General features: G+C 36.5%; 6 protein-coding genes and 1 pseudogene across 6 annotated transcripts in view; 2 read left to right on the top strand and 5 right to left on the bottom strand.

Moving 5' to 3' along the window:
* Positions 1–1,187, bottom strand: part of LOC111830653 — a 2,496-nt gene extending 1,309 nt beyond the window's left edge. Inside the window, exon 1 of the mRNA XM_023783163.1 lies at positions 84–1,187. Within this exon, the coding sequence (XP_023638931.1) occupies positions 84–1,187 (1,104 nt within the window). The remainder of the gene's footprint in view (positions 1–83) is intronic.
* Positions 1,188–3,643: 2,456 nt separating this feature from the next.
* On the top strand, positions 3,644–4,371 carry LOC17885579 (protein RESPONSE TO LOW SULFUR 3). The gene has a single exon (XM_006292046.2). The coding sequence runs from the start codon at positions 3,931–3,933 to the stop codon at positions 4,225–4,227; it is 297 nt and encodes a 98-aa protein (XP_006292108.1). The 5' UTR covers positions 3,644–3,930; the 3' UTR covers positions 4,228–4,371.
* Positions 4,372–4,797: 426 nt separating this feature from the next.
* LOC17884807 lies at positions 4,798–6,390 on the bottom strand. Its single transcript, XM_023782249.1, has 6 exons — positions 6,027–6,390; positions 5,809–5,924; positions 5,505–5,628; positions 5,267–5,415; positions 5,129–5,191; positions 4,798–5,036 (listed from the first exon to the last, which is right to left on the bottom strand). Exons 1-6 carry the CDS (start codon positions 6,330–6,332, stop codon positions 5,006–5,008), a joined length of 789 nt encoding a protein of 262 aa, XP_023638017.1. The 5' UTR covers positions 6,333–6,390; the 3' UTR covers positions 4,798–5,005.
* Positions 6,391–6,549: 159 nt separating this feature from the next.
* LOC17886378 lies at positions 6,550–9,197 on the bottom strand. Its single transcript, XM_023782250.1, has 4 exons — positions 9,084–9,197; positions 7,448–8,817; positions 7,117–7,307; positions 6,550–6,801 (listed from the first exon to the last, which is right to left on the bottom strand). Exon 2 carries the CDS (start codon positions 8,761–8,763, stop codon positions 8,347–8,349), a length of 417 nt encoding a protein of 138 aa, XP_023638018.1. The 5' UTR covers positions 8,764–8,817; positions 9,084–9,197; the 3' UTR covers positions 6,550–6,801; positions 7,117–7,307; positions 7,448–8,346.
* Positions 9,198–10,662: 1,465 nt separating this feature from the next.
* Positions 10,663–12,465, bottom strand: LOC17885524 (annotated as a pseudogene).
* A 195-nt stretch (positions 12,466–12,660) lies between these two features.
* On the bottom strand, positions 12,661–13,558 carry LOC17886710 (putative surface protein SACOL0050). The gene is made up of 2 exons (XM_006292591.2): positions 13,361–13,558; positions 12,661–13,261 (listed from the first exon to the last, which is right to left on the bottom strand). The coding sequence occupies exons 1-2, from the start codon at positions 13,454–13,456 to the stop codon at positions 12,839–12,841; spliced, it is 519 nt and encodes a 172-aa protein (XP_006292653.1). The 5' UTR covers positions 13,457–13,558; the 3' UTR covers positions 12,661–12,838.
* A 985-nt stretch (positions 13,559–14,543) lies between these two features.
* LOC17886472 (NAC domain-containing protein 62) lies at positions 14,544–16,975 on the top strand. The gene is made up of 6 exons (XM_006291020.2): positions 14,544–14,913; positions 15,189–15,469; positions 15,561–15,782; positions 15,872–16,159; positions 16,255–16,464; positions 16,583–16,975. The coding sequence occupies exons 1-6, from the start codon at positions 14,736–14,738 to the stop codon at positions 16,784–16,786; spliced, it is 1,383 nt and encodes a 460-aa protein (XP_006291082.1). The 5' UTR covers positions 14,544–14,735; the 3' UTR covers positions 16,787–16,975.
* The last annotated feature ends 168 nt before the right edge of the window (positions 16,976–17,143 follow it).

Raw genomic sequence — 17,143 nt, 5'->3', positions numbered from 1 at the left:
ATCTCAGCTCCACCTTGAAGATTCAAATCTTTTTTCAGAAGTTTCACAAACCACATCCAATTATCAATATCCTCCACCTCTACCACTGCCCAAGCAATTGGAAATATTCGGTTATCCCCATCTCTACCAACAGCAGCTAACATTTGGCCTTTGATATCCCATTTCATAAATGCAGCATCTAATCCAATAATGGGCCTACATGACTGCTTCCAAGATTTTTTCAACGCTTCAAAACACACATATAATCTGTAGAATCTTTGCAAGCTACCAGGGACTGGTCCAGGAATTGTGTCGATCTCCATAGTTGAACCTTGATTAGATGTACGTACCTCCTCTTGATAATCCCATATTCTAGCAAAATGAGATTCATGACTAGCCTTTCTTTTATTTTTTATCAACTTCTTCGCTCTCCTACATTGATGCACACTCACAATCATATTATACTCCCTCTTGATTTCATTAACCATTTCTTGAGATTTTATCTTAGGATTCACTCGAAGTCTTTCCTCATACAATAGCCCAATAGTTCCACTCTTCAAAAGCTTAGTGTAACCAGATCTTACACAACGATGGTCATCCTCGTAGATATTTATCATAAGCTTGTTCCTCCTCTTCTCAAAAGCACAATAAACTTTCCATGGACACTTATCTTTCACATGTTGTGTACACTTTGCCCCAAGCCTGTTTGATGATGACTTATACATTTTGATGTCGTATTGGGTCTTTAGAGAATACCTGAGGAGTGCATACTTGAATTCGTCTGCATTATTGAATGTTTTATGCAATTCAAGTAGACTGTCAGAACGATCTCCATTAGACAATGGTCTCTCAGCTTCATATTCGTTATCATCATCTGATAATGGATCCGGAATCTTCTCGTCATCCCAAACATCATCCCCGCTATCATCAGAATTATTACCAGTGGCATCATCTTCTCCCACTTCAACCCCAAAAGAGTCTTCTAAGTTGTTGCAGACTTCAACATCGATGAGCTCATCTTCTTCTTCCTCTGGATTTTCAGCCAAACATTGTTCTACCTCTTTGTATCCTATGCTATCTTCTACGATAACTGGGCAATCATCTTCCTCGTCTTCTACTATCTCGTCGAAAATCCCATCGCCGTCGGCTCCACCGGGTTCCCTTCGAATTGGAAGCTTTCGCTTTCGTCTACCTATGGTACTCTCCATAAAACCTAAAAAAAAATCAGTTCAATCTCTGTGTCTCACGTAGAAAGCGTATCTTTTAATATGGAGGAAATATTAGGGGATTTTTTTTAATTAGATTTTAATAGACCACTTAACTTCTCCGTTAACCATTGAACGTTGACTATTTTTATGTCTAAAATTGTTAAGTCAATAATAAGTTGAGGAATAAACTTGCCCAGAAAATAGTTAGAGAATAAATGTGTTAATTTCAAATAGTTGGGGAATTTAGTGAGCATTTTCCCCTCGAATCTTTGATTTTTGTCTCGAAATGTTATTTTTTTATTCCCAAACAAAGGTGAACCAAATTAGCATAGATTAAACCGAGGTGAACCGAAACGAATACTGATTAACCGGAAAAACGAAACAAGATACATTGAACCTGGACGAGAAGGATCTCATCAAAGTTGTGTGGTGTAAAAAAATGTAATCATCCATCCACACGACCCACGCTTTGAATGTCATGTCGCAACCATTTTTGGCATTTTTTAAATTAATTGGATGAAATAGTAACATTCATGATTTTTTTTCTTCTTCTTTGGCTTTTTCTTCATATGCTACTTCGGAGAAGTAGAGCTGGTCCAGTGGAGGCCCAAAGAAATTGAATATGACACTCATACATCGACGTGATTCGTGACGTCAATGTTTTGTTTTGTATAATAATATTCTGTAGACTAATATAATACTACTCCACGACGACGTGGCGGTTTCTAACTTTCTATAATTGAATATCAAGTTCTCTAATCTCAAGTCATGACGTGGTTCGTCGTCTTAGCATGATTTCTAACCATTTTTGTGTGTGTTAAAACATGGTGATGATGATAAAATAAATATGTCATCTTTAAAAACTATCAAGCAGAACTATAATACGTTTTCTGATAATTATGCAAAATTTTATAAAAACAAACTCTGAGAGATTATGAGATTTTCTCCTATATTAGTCAAATTTTTAGATATAACATACATATATATTCATTACTACACAAGTTGTAGTAATAATAATCACATATACAGTACATGCAGTAATTAACATAGAGAGATATTTATTTATGTTGCATTTTTGTAGATAAATATAAATTAATAATCCTCCAAAAACATTTATATATATATATTTTTAAGGTTAATATACTCAATAGCATATCCTAATTATTATTCGTTAATGTGATATCTCTGTGTATTTGGTTTTACATAAACTATTTTCCTACTTTAATTTAGTATATCTGATTTCATATATAAAAAAAATCTAATATACATTTCCATATAAATGAATAAAAGCTATCTTAACACTATTGGATTAAAGATCGAGTTATCGTATAAATGTTGCGTGCAAATACAAATATACAAAATAAATAATAATCTCTATATTAGTAAAAGAGAAGTACAAAATAAAATACGGGTCGGGTCAAAATTGAAAATTTAACCCGATTTTAACAATTGGATACTTCAAAGTTGGATATTAAATTGGGTTTGGATACATACATCGGATACTTTCCAAATCTAATTTTAAGATTATATTATTTCCATAACTAATTTTATGATTTCCAAAAAAAAAAAATGATAATTTCCTAATATTTCTCTAACTAATCAGTTATTTTTTTTTTTATTTTTTAGTTAATATTATACTATACTTATTTTTTGCATATGTTGCAATTTGAATTTTTCAAAACGGACATATAACTTTTAGTTAATATTATTTTTAATTTATGATATTATACTATATAATAAAAAAAATGTTAATAAAATTTTTTTTTTTTTTCATATGTTGCAATTTGAATTTTTCAAAACGGACATATAATATTCAACTACACTCGGTTAAATATTTTGGAAAATGGTTTAAAATCAGTATAAGTATGACCAATATTAAAACCATTGTTACATGAGCATATTTATAAGTTTAAAAAGTTTCAAAATATTATAATTAAAAGTTTCAAATATATATGTAATTTAGGATTTTAAATATTTTAAATATTGTTTTGGAGACATAGATGTAATTTTGGAGACATAATTTTTATTGATAAAATATATTATATATCAAAATATGTAAAATTTAGATAGTTCGCGGGTAGTTTGTTAAAATCACAATTATAATGGTTAAGCGAGTTATGATTAATATTTTTTACAAAATGAATTCTTACGGGTTAGTCCGTCAAAAAATATATTGTAAGTATGTAATTTTTACATATATTCCTACTTCTACTACAAAATAGTCAAATTGAATAATTTGTCGATAAATATTCTTTCGTGCCGTTAAATTTTCACTTTTTTTTAATTGCATTAAAACTCAATGTATTATTATTTACACGCTTTTTTGTTTATTATTTAATTTAAAATTATTACACAAATATATGATTCATCGTAATCGACTATAAAATTAAAATGTATTATATTATAATCTGTTAAAAATTATATATAAGTAATTATTTCCCTCCGTGCTGTAGCGCGGGTCCGAACCTAGTTGTAATAGTAATGCATGATACGCTATTTAAAAAAAAAAGTGATGCATGATACGCACCACGTGTTGTAACTTTTCAAAGAGAGAAGACAACCAGACAATAACAGAACAAAAGGTACATTGAACCTGGACACTTTGCAATCCCAAAGACCAAAAACTCAAATGATGCCTATTAAAAGGATCTTCACAACACACATTGAGATATAACAGTTTTTTAAGTTTTAATACAGAAGAAACAGCAAACACCACCTCAAATATCACTTTTCTATTCAATTAATGGGGAAAGGAGGAGGAGGTTATGTGACGGTGGCGGCGGAAGAGGTTGATGAGCTACGGAGGAGGAACGGAGAGTTGGAGAGAGAAATGGAGGAGATGAAGAAAGAGATGGTTCAGCTGTGGCGGCGGACTGTGGTTGCAGAAGAGGCCGAGGAGAGACTCTGTTCGCAACTGGCGGAGCTTGAGGTCGAGTCTTTAGATCAGGCGCGTGACTATCAGTCTCGCATTCTCTTTCTCATGGACCAAATCTCTCGTCTCTCTTCCTCCTCTCTTGAAGTCGTTGTTACAGATTCGTAGATACATAAAGAGTTTTTTTATGTCTTTTTTAGTTTAATGTTTATAAAAATTGTAAACAGTTTTTCCATAAAAGATTTACAAATTTTCATTTTCATTATAAACTAGAGGAAAAAACAAGTTGGAGCAAGAAACTTTTGGAGAACATCGAAATTATTCTTTTCTTTTATCAAAATCCGCATTAAAACAGGGCATTGTAGTTGATTACAGAGACGTCTAAGGAAGTTTATTCTTTCGTAGTCACGCTTATTTTGATTTACTTCATAAAAAACCGCATTAAAACAAGACATTTTTGTATTCATGTAAACTTCAGTGATGACGACAATGACAAGAGAGACGTCTTACAAAAGTTTATTATTTCGTGGTCACGCTTATTGTTCTCTAATAAAGAGACTTTGAGTGATCAACTCAACAACCAAACTATATGTTCAACAAGATTTTATCGAATGCTTTTTTTTTATGATTGACTAATAAATTTGTATGAGCTAAATTGTATCATATCATCTTAAAACCTATTCACCTATGATGTATAATTAGCTTATGCTCGTACAGAGCTTATCTCATTTTTTCTCATTATTCAGAACCTATAATCCATTTCGATTTATCACAAATTTTAAAGAGAATCAAACATTGCTAGTAGTAGCCGAAGAATCCAACAAGAGTTCTTCCTAGCATGAGCATCTAAAAATGAAAAAGACATTACATTTTCTGTTCGAAGATTTTGTACCATCAAAACAGATAGATTTTTGCGATGACCATCTCTAAACAAAAGCCTCAGTGGCTACTTTCGTTTGCCCTTCATCTCCGGGTCCCTGTACTCAATAGAGAATAGCTCAATCAAATTCAAGAAGTTTATAGATTCGTATATTTGATCGACGGAATAGCAGAGTAATCGGATTTGAACCTCTGGATATGGTCTAGGATCATAAGTCTTGGCCCTGGTGGGATGCTCACATCTCTTAGCGCGCTGGATACAAAATTCACCATCTTTAGTAGCTACATAAACAAAAGCTTGAAGGGGATATTTTAGATATATACATACCTATCAGTTAGCAATGGTAATGTGGGATCTGTTAAAAGTCCTTTCTTGAAGTTCTTCTCGTATTTTTCTAGACCAAGCTGCACAAGCATAGTTCTTCCTCGTGTGTAAAACGGATCCTCGGAGCTCGGTTTAGAGAATCTTTCTCCCAACTGAAGAAACAGAAACCAGAAAGATAAGGGTTAAGAACAAATACTTTATACACGGTTTCTTAAGTAGAAGCTCAGATATGATCACTTGCCTTGAAAAAAATCCCTTGGAAAACAGCAAAACCAGCGGCGGTGGTGATTGCGTTCATGGGCTGTCCTTGCAAACCTTGGCTCACCAATGAGTACGCAAATCCAGATCCTAATGCTGCCACCACTCTGCAATAGTTAAGTTAAATCATTACTGTCTAACACTTTCATTCTCAATGACAAACCAAATCGCAAAAATAAGTAAACTGTAAGACTAATCTCAAGTTACACAAAATCTTAGAAACACATTGATACCAAAGTGATTACAATATCATATGTTGTTCAAAGATCAAAGGAACTGAAACTTACGCAGACTCAATATCCTCTTTGCCTCTAATCCGCTTCATGACGGAAGCAATTCCAGCATTAACACCGGTTATGGCAGCAAAATTCCGAGCTTGGACCCAAGGTCCACCCACAAGTGCCTACAGATTCACAAACCCCAATTCTCACACCTCAATTTACAATAACATTGGATTAACTTATTTAGAAGATGGAGGGAGATAAGGGTTATATGGAGTGTATACCTGAGCTTGCTTCATCGAAGCTATAGCTTGAGGGTCAACGCCGGCCTGGGGCATTTCAGGAGAGAGTGTTCCCATGAGACCACCAATGAAAGCTCCTTGTACACCGCTCATGGTTGAGACGACGGCGGCTTCCACCGGAATCGACTGCTTCGACAGCCAAGTCTTGAAATTAGTTTCTACTTCCTTGAATTTAACCTGGAACTGCTGAATTGGATTCTGCTGATCGTTGAACATACTAGCCATCGCCATCATTTCTCCACCGCCTCTCCTCTGATCTCCTCCTCCTCCTCCGCCGCCTACACCCATATCTCGTTTCGTTTCTGTTGCGACTTCTGAGTTTTTTTGTTTTTTTCTTTCGGTTCTGCTTCTCGTCTTATCTCCCTCCTTCCCATCTCATATTGGGTTTTATACACAATGTTGGGCCTGATAAGGCCCATTTATCGTCTTTGCAACATTTCTCAGCAGTAGGAACCAAAACAGGCTTCTGACTTTAGATGATGTTTGAAGCATGAAAGAAGCTCTATTAGAAATTTGATTTGTTTGCATATATCAACCAAACTCTATATTGTTTCAATAGATGAGCTTAGTGGTTACAATAAAAACAAGAGCACTGAAGGTGGATGAAGGACTCTGTAGATTTATAGATAAGATAGATGATGATTCACCATAAATATTCTTAAGGTCCTAGGTTCGGATCTTGATGCTGGTTTTGGGGAGCCACACATTGCTGTTTTGATTCTGATTATGATCCGGTGGCAGCTCGGTTCACTCTAACCTGGATTTCATACAGAAGAACAACACTTAGTCCTGGTTCGACAAAGAAAATGTCAAAGATCAAACAAAACTATTCGATGTTTCTTTTAGCCCTAATCCCTGAACTGGCTTTATATTCAATAAAGTGGATATTTAGTATTCTTTGTTGCCTTCAGACAGGGAACCATTAGGACTTACATAACTCAGAACAGTGATAGTAGTCCTTAACCCAAAACTACGATTTTGATGTTTTTACAATGATTTACATAACTCAGACTGTCTGGATATATTAAGTAAAGAAGTAGTAGTTGTAACTTGCAAGTATGCTACTACGTACCAGTATCATCGTTAGTGGAATGCAAAGAAGAGCACCAACTATTGAAGGGGAATTGGAAATGACATTAAGCGAAAAAGATGAGAAGAAGCATCAAAGTGAAATATCTCTCCTTTCACACAGTCCCACTGATGTAAAGATATCAGATACTTAGTTGTCTTCATCAGCAATCTTATGTCTGAGAAAGATTGTACCTAGTCAGAGATGTTTGAAAAAAAAAAAGATCCTCAGACAAATGAAACTAGAATGAATAGCAAGTAATTGAGTAATACAGAGGCTAAATGCATGCAACATAAACGAGTAAACCAAAAAATTGGGCATCTGTTAAAATTACCATGTAATATGCTACGTTTGTTTCTCGTTGGGTATCATTTCGTCCGCGGGTTGACTACCACCCTCTTCTTCTGTCTTGATCATCACTTAACCAATAACCGCAAGCAAAGATGGACCTACAAATAAAGGTTTAAGCTTCCAAATGTTAGACTTACTCCTCAAACACTGAAAAAATGAGAAACATAACAGTCAAATCATTGTACAGAGAATAATGGCAATTAAACTCTCCTGCATAGCAAGATTGTGAAACCTGCACAAAAAGAAAAACTTTTTCAGGAGTTCCAGTGCTCATCATCAGGGAAAGGAAGGAAGCCGATTTTGAACAAAGTATAGGTTACAATCATTTCTTCATTGAGAGGATGAAGGGGAATATTCTACAGGATGACAAACCAGAAAATATATTTGTCTTGAAGAACCTGGTAGAAACATACACTGACTTATTCAGCATTGTGACCAAAACCCTGTCGCAAAAAACTTACAGGAATCAACAATGGTATCTTGTTCCAGTTGAGGCTAACCAAGAAAAGATACAAAGCTAAACAAATGCTGCTTCGACACTGCAAGGACAAACTAAACATGCGCAAGGAGAATATCAAATAGCACTAGAAAGATGAAGCAAATGTGAAAAAGCGTGTTATTCTACTTCACCTAATAATATGAAAACAAGAACAGAGTAGCAGAATTATGAAGTCTCTCCTACGTTAAAATACTACTACATAGAGTTCAACAATACTAAGATAAAGTGCTTCTTCAAACAAAGAGCTAGGCCTAGTCTCTCTGGACGAGCACATGAATATTATCCCTTATTCCATAGTTGTCCGAAACGAAAAAGAAAGGAAGTTATTCTAGGTGAGATAAAATATAAGCCTCTCACAAAGATAGAAAAAGACCAACAAAGATCTAGTTCATCTCCATTCCATCTCCAACTTGGCTGCAGATTGGGCTCACAGCAGCAAAAGACCTCTCGAAAGGAGAAGGACGAAACTGCGCATCACGCCGACGACGCTTAACGCAGCTTTCAGAAGGTTCATGACTCTCATCATCAAGCTTCCTCCGAACTCCTTTAACCGCCTGCTCCTCAGCGGAAGAAAGCGGGAATATCAGGCCACTAGCTCGGCACAAAGAGTTATTGTTATCATACAAAATCCTTTGGTTGCAGTTCTTGTCACAGACGTGACTCAACCCAGTTAGTTTGCAACGGTACATATTCCCGCAAATATTCTCATTCTCGCATTTCCAATCACATTTGTGACACGGATTTGGTCCGTCGCAACCCAGTATAGCAGACAAGTAAATAACAATAGCAGAACCAACCATTGTTAGTGAACACAAGTACTTCAATTCTCAAAGCTCCTAAATCGTCTTCACACTCTGCATAACCCCAAAAAAACAAAACAAAACCCGAACGAATTGATCAATATCTCTAATTTTCCCTTTTCCAGATCACATGAAATTGAATCGACATAATCAAATTCGAATTAGATAAGCTCAAGTCACACATCCTCAATACGAGGTTGATTCACTATACAGATAATTTTCCAAATCAGGCACAAATTTCAATCAAGCAGACTTAATCGCATAATGAGATCCGAAAAAAGAAAGAAGTAATGAAATGTACACAGAGAAAGGAAACAGACCTGAACAGAAGAAGCAAATCACCAACCCTAATTTTGGACTCGGGACTGAATAATAATAATAAAATTTTCCTGGAGAACGAAAGTGTTGGTGAAGAAGAAGAAGTAGACGATGAATTGGTCAAATATTTTACTCTATTTATAGAATCAAACGGTTCCACTGAGATCAACCAATTATCTCATCCAATATTTTTCACTTTATAATATTGTTTATTTATTTTCTATATTTGTCTATTTTAAAAAACATTTACAGACGATGACAAAAAAAAAAAAAAAAAAAAAACATTTACAGATAACTTTGGTATTTGATGTCTTCTAATTTTGCATACTTTCTGTCATCTATATAAAGCTAAATGACAATCGTAAAGATGTTCACTAATTCTTTGATTAGATTTTATAAATTAGTCTAGTTTGTGTTAACTTATTCTTTCTAAGCCATGGGCAACGCCGTATCTATCTCTCGTCCTTGACCTTACAACATTTAAAAAAAAATGATAAAAACATAATAAACATAGGACCGTTCTCTCAAACGGGACAAATAATGGCTGTCCTTCGGGCCACATGGCAGACGTTTATTGGTTGTTGATTTAGTGAAGGAAAAAAAAAATTTGGGGTCTGTTCGTGTTTCAGTTTTTCTCCGCAAAACGCAGACGCACCCAAAATCAAAACTGCTTCCTCTCTTCTTCTCTCTCTCTCATATCGATTTTTTGGGTTTTTATAACTTTCTAATTTTTCTTTTTTTCCACTCTTAATATGTTATAAATTAATCTAATATTTCAAATGTTTTTACTTATAAATTAAAATAAATTAAATAAAAATATAAAAAATTGGTTTTTTTCCCGTTGGACGAATTACGTAGGACACCAATGCTCGTACCAAAATATTTAACATTTGTCCCTTACAAAAAAAATTGATAAAAAAATTATTGGGACCAAGGAATGGGTCCTTGCAATGCCCATGCCCTAAGTGATGCTTTTATGGGTTTGTGTTAACTGATTAGTCTAATTTGTGTTAACAAAGTAATCTATCCTTTTACTGTTTTCGTACTAGAGAAATATTCAAAGGAAGTTGTATTATGTTATTGGTACTAATCTCTGCTAGTGGTTGAGATCTTTGTTGAAAACTCATAGATCATCTTCTTATGATTACTCTATACTGGTTTTTGTGTATTTTAGTGTTGTGTTTGTAGTGAAAGTTTGGTTATTTTATGGCCGTATTGATTTTGTAGGATGTTATACGGGCCAGGAGGTGCTTGGTTTGCAAGGAGAGATGCGAGCCGAGCTCTTGCAAAGATGTCGTTTGATCGTTTGAGGAGAAAGACTTGACTTATTAAAATTATACCAAATTCACTTGTCTAAACTTCAAACCACCAAACGCAAAACTTTATTTTCAAACAAATCTTTCTTAAGAACTCTTCATAGGTTTATCATTAGAGAAGATTTAATTTAAGAATCCATCATTTTTAATCCCTCATGGATTCCATGATGCTAGAGAATATGCCATGCATGATGCTAAACAAGGATCGATGAAACAAAATATATGTAAACAACACCTTTTGTAGATAAATAATAGCTAGATAAAGTTACAAATTTTCTGATTTATAACGATGTTCATAATTTGGAGGACGGGGTAATGAACCCATCCAGCGCGTGGGAGCACAAACTGAGGTAACATGATGATCCATGTTACATTCTCGGCGTAATTATAATACATATACTCTATAAGATACTTAACGCCAGAAGTGTTTATGCGGCAACAACCTTCATCACTAGTCCAATTATTTGATCTTTGATGAACTATAAACTCTTGTGTATGCAAGTTACCTGATACCAAACAAGATTTTTTTAGACTCCATAGATAGACAATATCGGAATCAAATGGATTCATTGCTGTGGGTACCGAGACTGGCATTCCGGGCTAACGGCCTGTTTCGCTGCCGGGCTGTTAGCCAAAGCCCACTAGAGGAGCTGATCCCGGCCCGCTAGGCGTATGCTGTCAAGGAATCAAGAGTTCGAAAAGAGAATCAAAACGGGCTATCAGCGGGTCAAGCGGAGCCTTGATGAGGAAAGCGTGATTTACGGAGCGGAGCCCGCTGGTCATTAAGTGTATGTTAGAATAGTATAAGTAGGGGGAAAAAACTAAGTGTAAGGGGTCGGATTTTTGGACAAAAGATACTAAATAAAACTTAAAGCAATTTTCTCTCGTTTAGCAAGTCTCATTCGCAAGTTCGGACAGGGAATCGGGAACCCACTCGAGTTCATTCTATCTCCAGCTCGTGGATTCCAGCTCTCACAATTGCCATGGGAAAACATTTGCCTTTTACTCCGACAGACGCCATGTTGATTTCGGGTGTCAACAATTGCCAACATTCATCATCCTCCAAGCTGTTAACATTTAGTCTCCAAATCTTCAATCGTCGATGTAGTATATCCATGCAGATAACATGTCCTCGTGAAGTAGTCAAAGATCTCTTAACATGTTTACTATATGGGACAGGGAGAGGTATAACCAGGCACTGATCATCGGTGTCAGGAGCATAAAAATCATGAGCTACTAGGACTTTAGGTGCAGTAGGATCACTATCTTCTTTCCACATATAAAGCATCTCGTCGATATTTACTGGATCATTACAATCGTTACCAAAGTACGACAAGGGACTAGAGGAGAGAAGTGTTTTGAAAGTCCATAACCCTGTCTCAGAGGAGTAAACACAGACTCTCCATACATACATTCCCTTCTCTGTAAGTCTAAGTAGATCATGCATACAAGTCCTAATCACTTTAAAGCTTGAAACAACACCGTTCTCAACACGCGTTACCAAACCGGTGGGCCGGTATGAATTTGGATGCGTTGTTACATTATTTGGATATGGAGGGATTTCAACCCATTGTTGTAAAGCAGGATTACCCACGAAGGATATATAATTATAATTGGAATACATGCGATTAGTGTAGCCTTGGTAGCTTTCGTAGAGACTAATCCAAATCAATCCATTGGAAGAACCTGCATAGAAGTAAGCACCCGGAGAGATAGCAGAGAGATTCTTATACGGTTGAAAAGGCACGATATAAGAAACTATGGATTTGGGAAGACCCCATGTCTCGCATTTTGCTAAGCCAATAGGTTCTGTGATGGGACCAGTATACTCCAGTACGCACATGAGTGACCAAGAGGACAAGGAGTTTTGGTGCAACGAGACAAAGAGATTACGGAAATAAGTCGAGTCTATTACTGATTTCAATGTTTTACAGACGGATTTGAATCTCGCGATGCTTTTTAATGGTAATCTAGCAATTACCTCCACCAACATCGACTCTGGGAGTGTTATTCTTCTCTTCTCCCTTGGGGTTTTGCTAACTTTCATCATAGGGTTAGGGTTTCTCATGCTCAAACTCTTTTTCGTACGTATTTCTAAATCTTAACCTTTTTAATAGTTGGGATTTTGTGGGCTTACGTTTATCGGGCTTTTTACGTAACACTGCTAATTACGACTACAGTATATGGTTCGTATATTGTAAAAGGAGCATAACTTGACACACTAACGCATGGCATATTCACTTAAACAATGTGGATTAGCAAATTTCATGGAGCAAAACTGATTTATATTTAATTGAATCAAAGAAGAATCATTGTGAAATACAAAGAACAAACAAAGCCAAACCAATCTGGTAGTAGCAAATCAAATCAAGGTGACATACAACAACAACAACAACAACAACGACAACATTCAAAATACTTTCACAAATTTAATCACATCATTAAGCAGTGATAACAGCTTCTTTCTCTTCTTGTTTACTCTCCTCCTTAACTGGTTCAGCCTCCACCTTTACTGGTTCAACCTCAGCCTTTACTGGTTCAGCTTCAACCTTTACTGGTTCCGCGTCAGCAGTTTTCGGGGCTTCGGCAACAACCTCAACCTTTTCAGGTGCAGGTACCGCAACCTCAACCTCTGCCTCAGCGTTTTCTGTTGCAGCCGCTACGTTCTCCACCTTCTCAGGTGCTGCTTCTGCTACAGGAGCCTCACCAGCAGAAGAAGACTCTTCCACGGCTACAACCTCTGGTTCAGCTGCAGGAGTTGTTTCCTTGGTCGCCTCGACCTGAGATGTCTCCTTAACTTCGACAGAAGTTGTTTCAGTGGTCTCAGTCTGGTTCTGTTTCTCACCGCTTTCTGTGTTGTTCTCCTGTATTAAACGTACCAAAAGATAATAATTAAACGGTTAAACCGGTTCTGTGAGAAAACCTATTTTTCATATTTATTAAACCTTAGATTGTTATAGTACCTTGGCTACTACGGTTTCAGACACATGCTTGTTAGGAACAGAGCCTTCTTCGTTGTTCATGTCTGATTCCTTGGGTCTACTCGCACAGCCACCCATTATTTATTATTTTTTATTGTTTTGTGATTTTGTTGGGTTTAGGCTGTGGAGTGTGAAAAATTTGACACAAGATTTTTATTTTTCTCTTCGGTTTATTATTGTTGACCCGAGGATTGAACAAATGAAGAGAACATGATCAGAGTTATATAGATGATTACTCTCCGATCTCTATGGAGAGCCTTTGGTAATTATTGGTGCATGTGTGTTGAAATATTCAAATCGGGTATGGCTAAGATTAGAGATATATACAGATTGTGTAAGAACTTATATTAGAGTTACACTAGAGAGGTAAGCGTAAATTTAGAGGTTTCTGTTCTCTGTATTTGAAAAGCTCTTCGTTGGTATGTATGATGGTCAACAAACTCATGGAAGTTTCGCAGACCTCTCGTCTCTTGTAGTCTATTTTTAGTCGGTCCTAATAATACAATACTTCGATGGAGAAATCAGAAATGTATACTACTACTACAACTTAAAACCGGGTCCTTTAAATTTTGATAAACTACAATTAACATATAGAAAAATAACAGTGATAAACCCGTCCAAAAAACTTATTTAGCCTCATTTTATTCTTATTCTTATATCATTTACGAAAAAGTCTGAGAATATGTTTTGCTGCAACTTGCAAGTGAAATCGTGGATAGTGCTCCATGCTCGTCTTTACGAGTTCAAGCAAATGAGAAACATTCAAAATCCAAAGAAAAAAAAACTAAAAGTATTCAGAGAAATAAATATAAAAAGACAAGTTTCCAAAAAAGTCAAGAAAGCGAAACATCCAAGAACTCAACAGTGACATGCATCGAAGCTTCCTTTCCCGCTTTATCCACATGTCATTGCCTCATTCGTTCTATGACAATTTTTTTTAACATCTCATCCACTTTCTCAACTTTACCCTTTCCTCTTGCTTAACACTCCCACAGTCGCCTAAGGGCAAAATCGTACTTTAGCTCCCCTAAACGCGTAACGTACTTGGTTCAGCGCGTGTAACACACTAAACCTCTCCACGCGCTGCTATCCACCATCTATAATTATTTTCCCCACAAAGGAAAAATCAAAATCAAAGTTCACATCTTCCCTTCTTCTTCTTCACTTTACCAAAATCATCGAATCTATTTTTAGGGTTTTGTTTTTTCTCTCTAGAATTTTTATTGTTTATCTTCTTCGTGAGATACTCCTTCGAATCGTATCTCTGTGATATATATAAATAATTCTTGAGCATTTCTGATTCGTATCTGGGAATCTTTGAAATTGGGTTCGATTCTTCAAACAAAAGCCGCATCCAATGAATCAGAATCTTGAAGTTCTATCCATGGATTCACTACCAGTGGGATTAAGATTCCGTCCTACTGACGAGGAGCTGATCCGTTACTATCTGCGGAAGAAGATCAACGGCCACGATGGCGACGTCAAAGCTATCCGAGAGATCGATATTTGCAAATGGGAGCCTTGGGATTTACCTGGTACCTTTCTTCTTCTTCTTCTTCACTTGTTTCAAATCTTTATCTCTGTGATTACTATATGTTGAATTCGAGTTAAGATAATCGCAGTTTGCAGTAGATTTTGACTTGGATTTAGAAATGTTATAACTTTACTAATCTTGCATCAATCTATGTTTTGATAAAGTATGTGATTGATATAAGTTCAAGTTCTTGGGTATTTCATTACATAGACTTACTCACTGAAAATGTATAGTTTTGTGACTGTGATTTGATTAAAAGCTGGGATTTTGTTGTAGATTTTTCTGTGATCAAAACAAAAGATTCAGAGTGGCTCTTCTTCTGTCCATTGGACCGGAAGTATCCCAATGGAAGTAGACAGAACCGGGCAACAGTCGCAGGCTACTGGAAGGCGACAGGGAAAGACCGGAAGATAAAAACCAGTAAGACTAACATTATCGGTGTGAAGAGAACTCTGGTTTTCCACGCTGGTCGAGCTCCTAAGGGAACCAGAACTAATTGGGTTATTCATGAGTATCGTGCCACCGAGAATGATCTTAGCGGCACCAATCCTGGCCAGGTAATTAATGCACACTTGTAGTAGATGTGTAACCATTGGGAAACTAATCTGGCCATCGAACTTAATCATGTGATTGTGTTGATATATGCAGAGTCCGTTTGTCATATGCAAATTGTTCAAGAAACAAGAACTGAATTTAGCAGAAGAAGATTCAAAGTCGGATGAAGCTGAACCTGCTGTCTCGTCTCCAACTGTTGAAGTATCTGAGGTCACTAAAACAGAAGACGTGAAACCTTATGACATTGCAGAATCTTCTCTTGTAATCTCAGGCGATTCTCATAGTGACGCTTGTGATGAGGCTACAACCGCTGAGGTGAAGACATTGCAAGATTTTCGTAGTAGTTTTTAGATGATTGTCTTAGTGTCGGTTTGAAAACTAAATACTATTGTTTTGACACGCAGCTTGTAGATTTTGACTGGTATCCGGAATTGGAGTCCCTGGATTGCAAGCTGTTCTCCCCATTTTACTCTCAAGTCCAATGCGAGCTTGGATCCACTTTTCAGCCTGGCCCGAGTAATTTTTTAGGGAACGACACCAACAGCTTCCAAGTTCAGACTCAGTATGGTACAAATGAAGAAAATACACATATATCCGAGTTTCTTGATTCGATTCTTCAGAGCCCAGACGAGGATCCGGAGAAGCACAAGTATGTTTTGCAGAGTGGTTTTGATGGTGCAACCCCAGATCAGGTACAAGGAGTTTCCGCAAAACTCATAATATCATTTGTATATTCATTAAGAAAACCGAAATCATAATTAACTCTTATTAATCTACTTGATTGCAGATTGCGCCAGCTTATCCGCAGGGCACAGCAGTTCGCATGAGCAATGATGTTTCAGTAACGGGGATCAAGATTAGGAGTCGACAGGCACAACCCTCAGGTTGCACCAATGATTATATAGCACAAGGAAATGGCCCAAGGAGGCTGCGTCTGCAAACTAACCTTAATGGCAGTAACTCGAAGAATCCAGACCTTAAAGCTATCAAGAGAGAGGTGAGAATAACACCCACCTTCCCATGAATTACTCTATTTCTTGGTTTCTTTCAGTGGAATGTGGTTTCACGTAGCAAATTGAATTGAGCCGTGACATTAACTTGTTAATGCTACACAGGCTGTGGACACTGTTGACGAAACTATGAAGATAGGCTGTGGAAAGCTAATGAGATCAAAGAACCAAACCGGTTTTGTGTTTAAAAGGATTACGTCCCTGAAATGTTCTTACGGAGGGCTTCTTAGGGCGGCTGTAGTAGCAGTTGTGTTCTTGATGTCAGTCTGCAGTCTTACCGTTGACTTCAGAGCATCTGCAGTCCCCTGAGAACTGGAATTTTCTGTAAATATAGTGCTTGAACCTGGATTTTTGCTTTTTTTTTTGTTTTTTTTGTTGGTTTCAGGCTTTTGTTTTAACCGGTGCCAGTTTATAGTTTTACATGTGTAGTTAGGTTTGTAAACATTATGAACTTATGATGAGAAGAGACCAAGAAATCTAGTTACTACTTTTGACTTATTAGAACTGGGTTGTGTGCATCAAAGTCAATGGTTAGAGTTCTTTCTTACATACAATTAAAGGTTATGTTTAATCATATTCTCTTTACGACAATTTCACAATGAAGTACCAATGATAAGCAAACCCAACACAAAACGAAACCAAAAGTCAGGTCTGGAAATGGTTTTA

The sequence above is a fragment of the Capsella rubella genome, unplaced genomic scaffold, assembly GCF_000375325.1.
Source record: "Capsella rubella cultivar Monte Gargano unplaced genomic scaffold, Caprub1_0 scaffold_5, whole genome shotgun sequence".
NCBI lineage: Eukaryota > Viridiplantae > Streptophyta > Magnoliopsida > Brassicales > Brassicaceae > Capsella > Capsella rubella.
Note: the sequence above shows the minus strand (reverse complement) of the source record. Positions and strands in the feature narration are given on the sequence as shown.

Excerpts from the sequence above, each read along its gene's own strand:
- LOC17885579 (XM_006292046.2), top strand. The coding sequence starts at position 3,931 with ATGGGGAAAGGAGGAGGAGGTTATGTGACGGTGGCGGCGGAAGAGGTT.
- LOC17884807 (XM_023782249.1), bottom strand. The coding sequence starts at position 6,332 with ATGGGTGTAGGCGGCGGAGGAGGAGGAGGAGATCAGAGGAGAGGCGGT. Across the intron at positions 5,925-6,026 it reads CTTCGATGAAGCAAGCTCAG|GCACTTGTGGGTGGACCTTG; the intron begins GTATACACTCCA and ends GTGAATCTGTAG. Across the intron at positions 5,192-5,266 it reads TTACCATTGCTAACTGATAG|CGCGCTAAGAGATGTGAGCA; the intron begins GTATGTATATAT and ends TTTTGTATCCAG.
- LOC17886378 (XM_023782250.1), bottom strand. The coding sequence starts at position 8,763 with ATGGTTGGTTCTGCTATTGTTATTTACTTGTCTGCTATACTGGGTTGC.
- LOC17886710 (XM_006292591.2), bottom strand. The coding sequence starts at position 13,456 with ATGGGTGGCTGTGCGAGTAGACCCAAGGAATCAGACATGAACAACGAA. Across the intron at positions 13,262-13,360 it reads CTGAAACCGTAGTAGCCAAG|GAGAACAACACAGAAAGCGG; the intron begins GTACTATAACAA and ends CGTTTAATACAG.
- LOC17886472 (XM_006291020.2), top strand. The coding sequence starts at position 14,736 with ATGAATCAGAATCTTGAAGTTCTATCCATGGATTCACTACCAGTGGGA. Across the intron at positions 15,470-15,560 it reads GCGGCACCAATCCTGGCCAG|AGTCCGTTTGTCATATGCAA; the intron begins GTAATTAATGCA and ends TGATATATGCAG. Across the intron at positions 16,465-16,582 it reads TTAAAGCTATCAAGAGAGAG|GCTGTGGACACTGTTGACGA; the intron begins GTGAGAATAACA and ends AATGCTACACAG.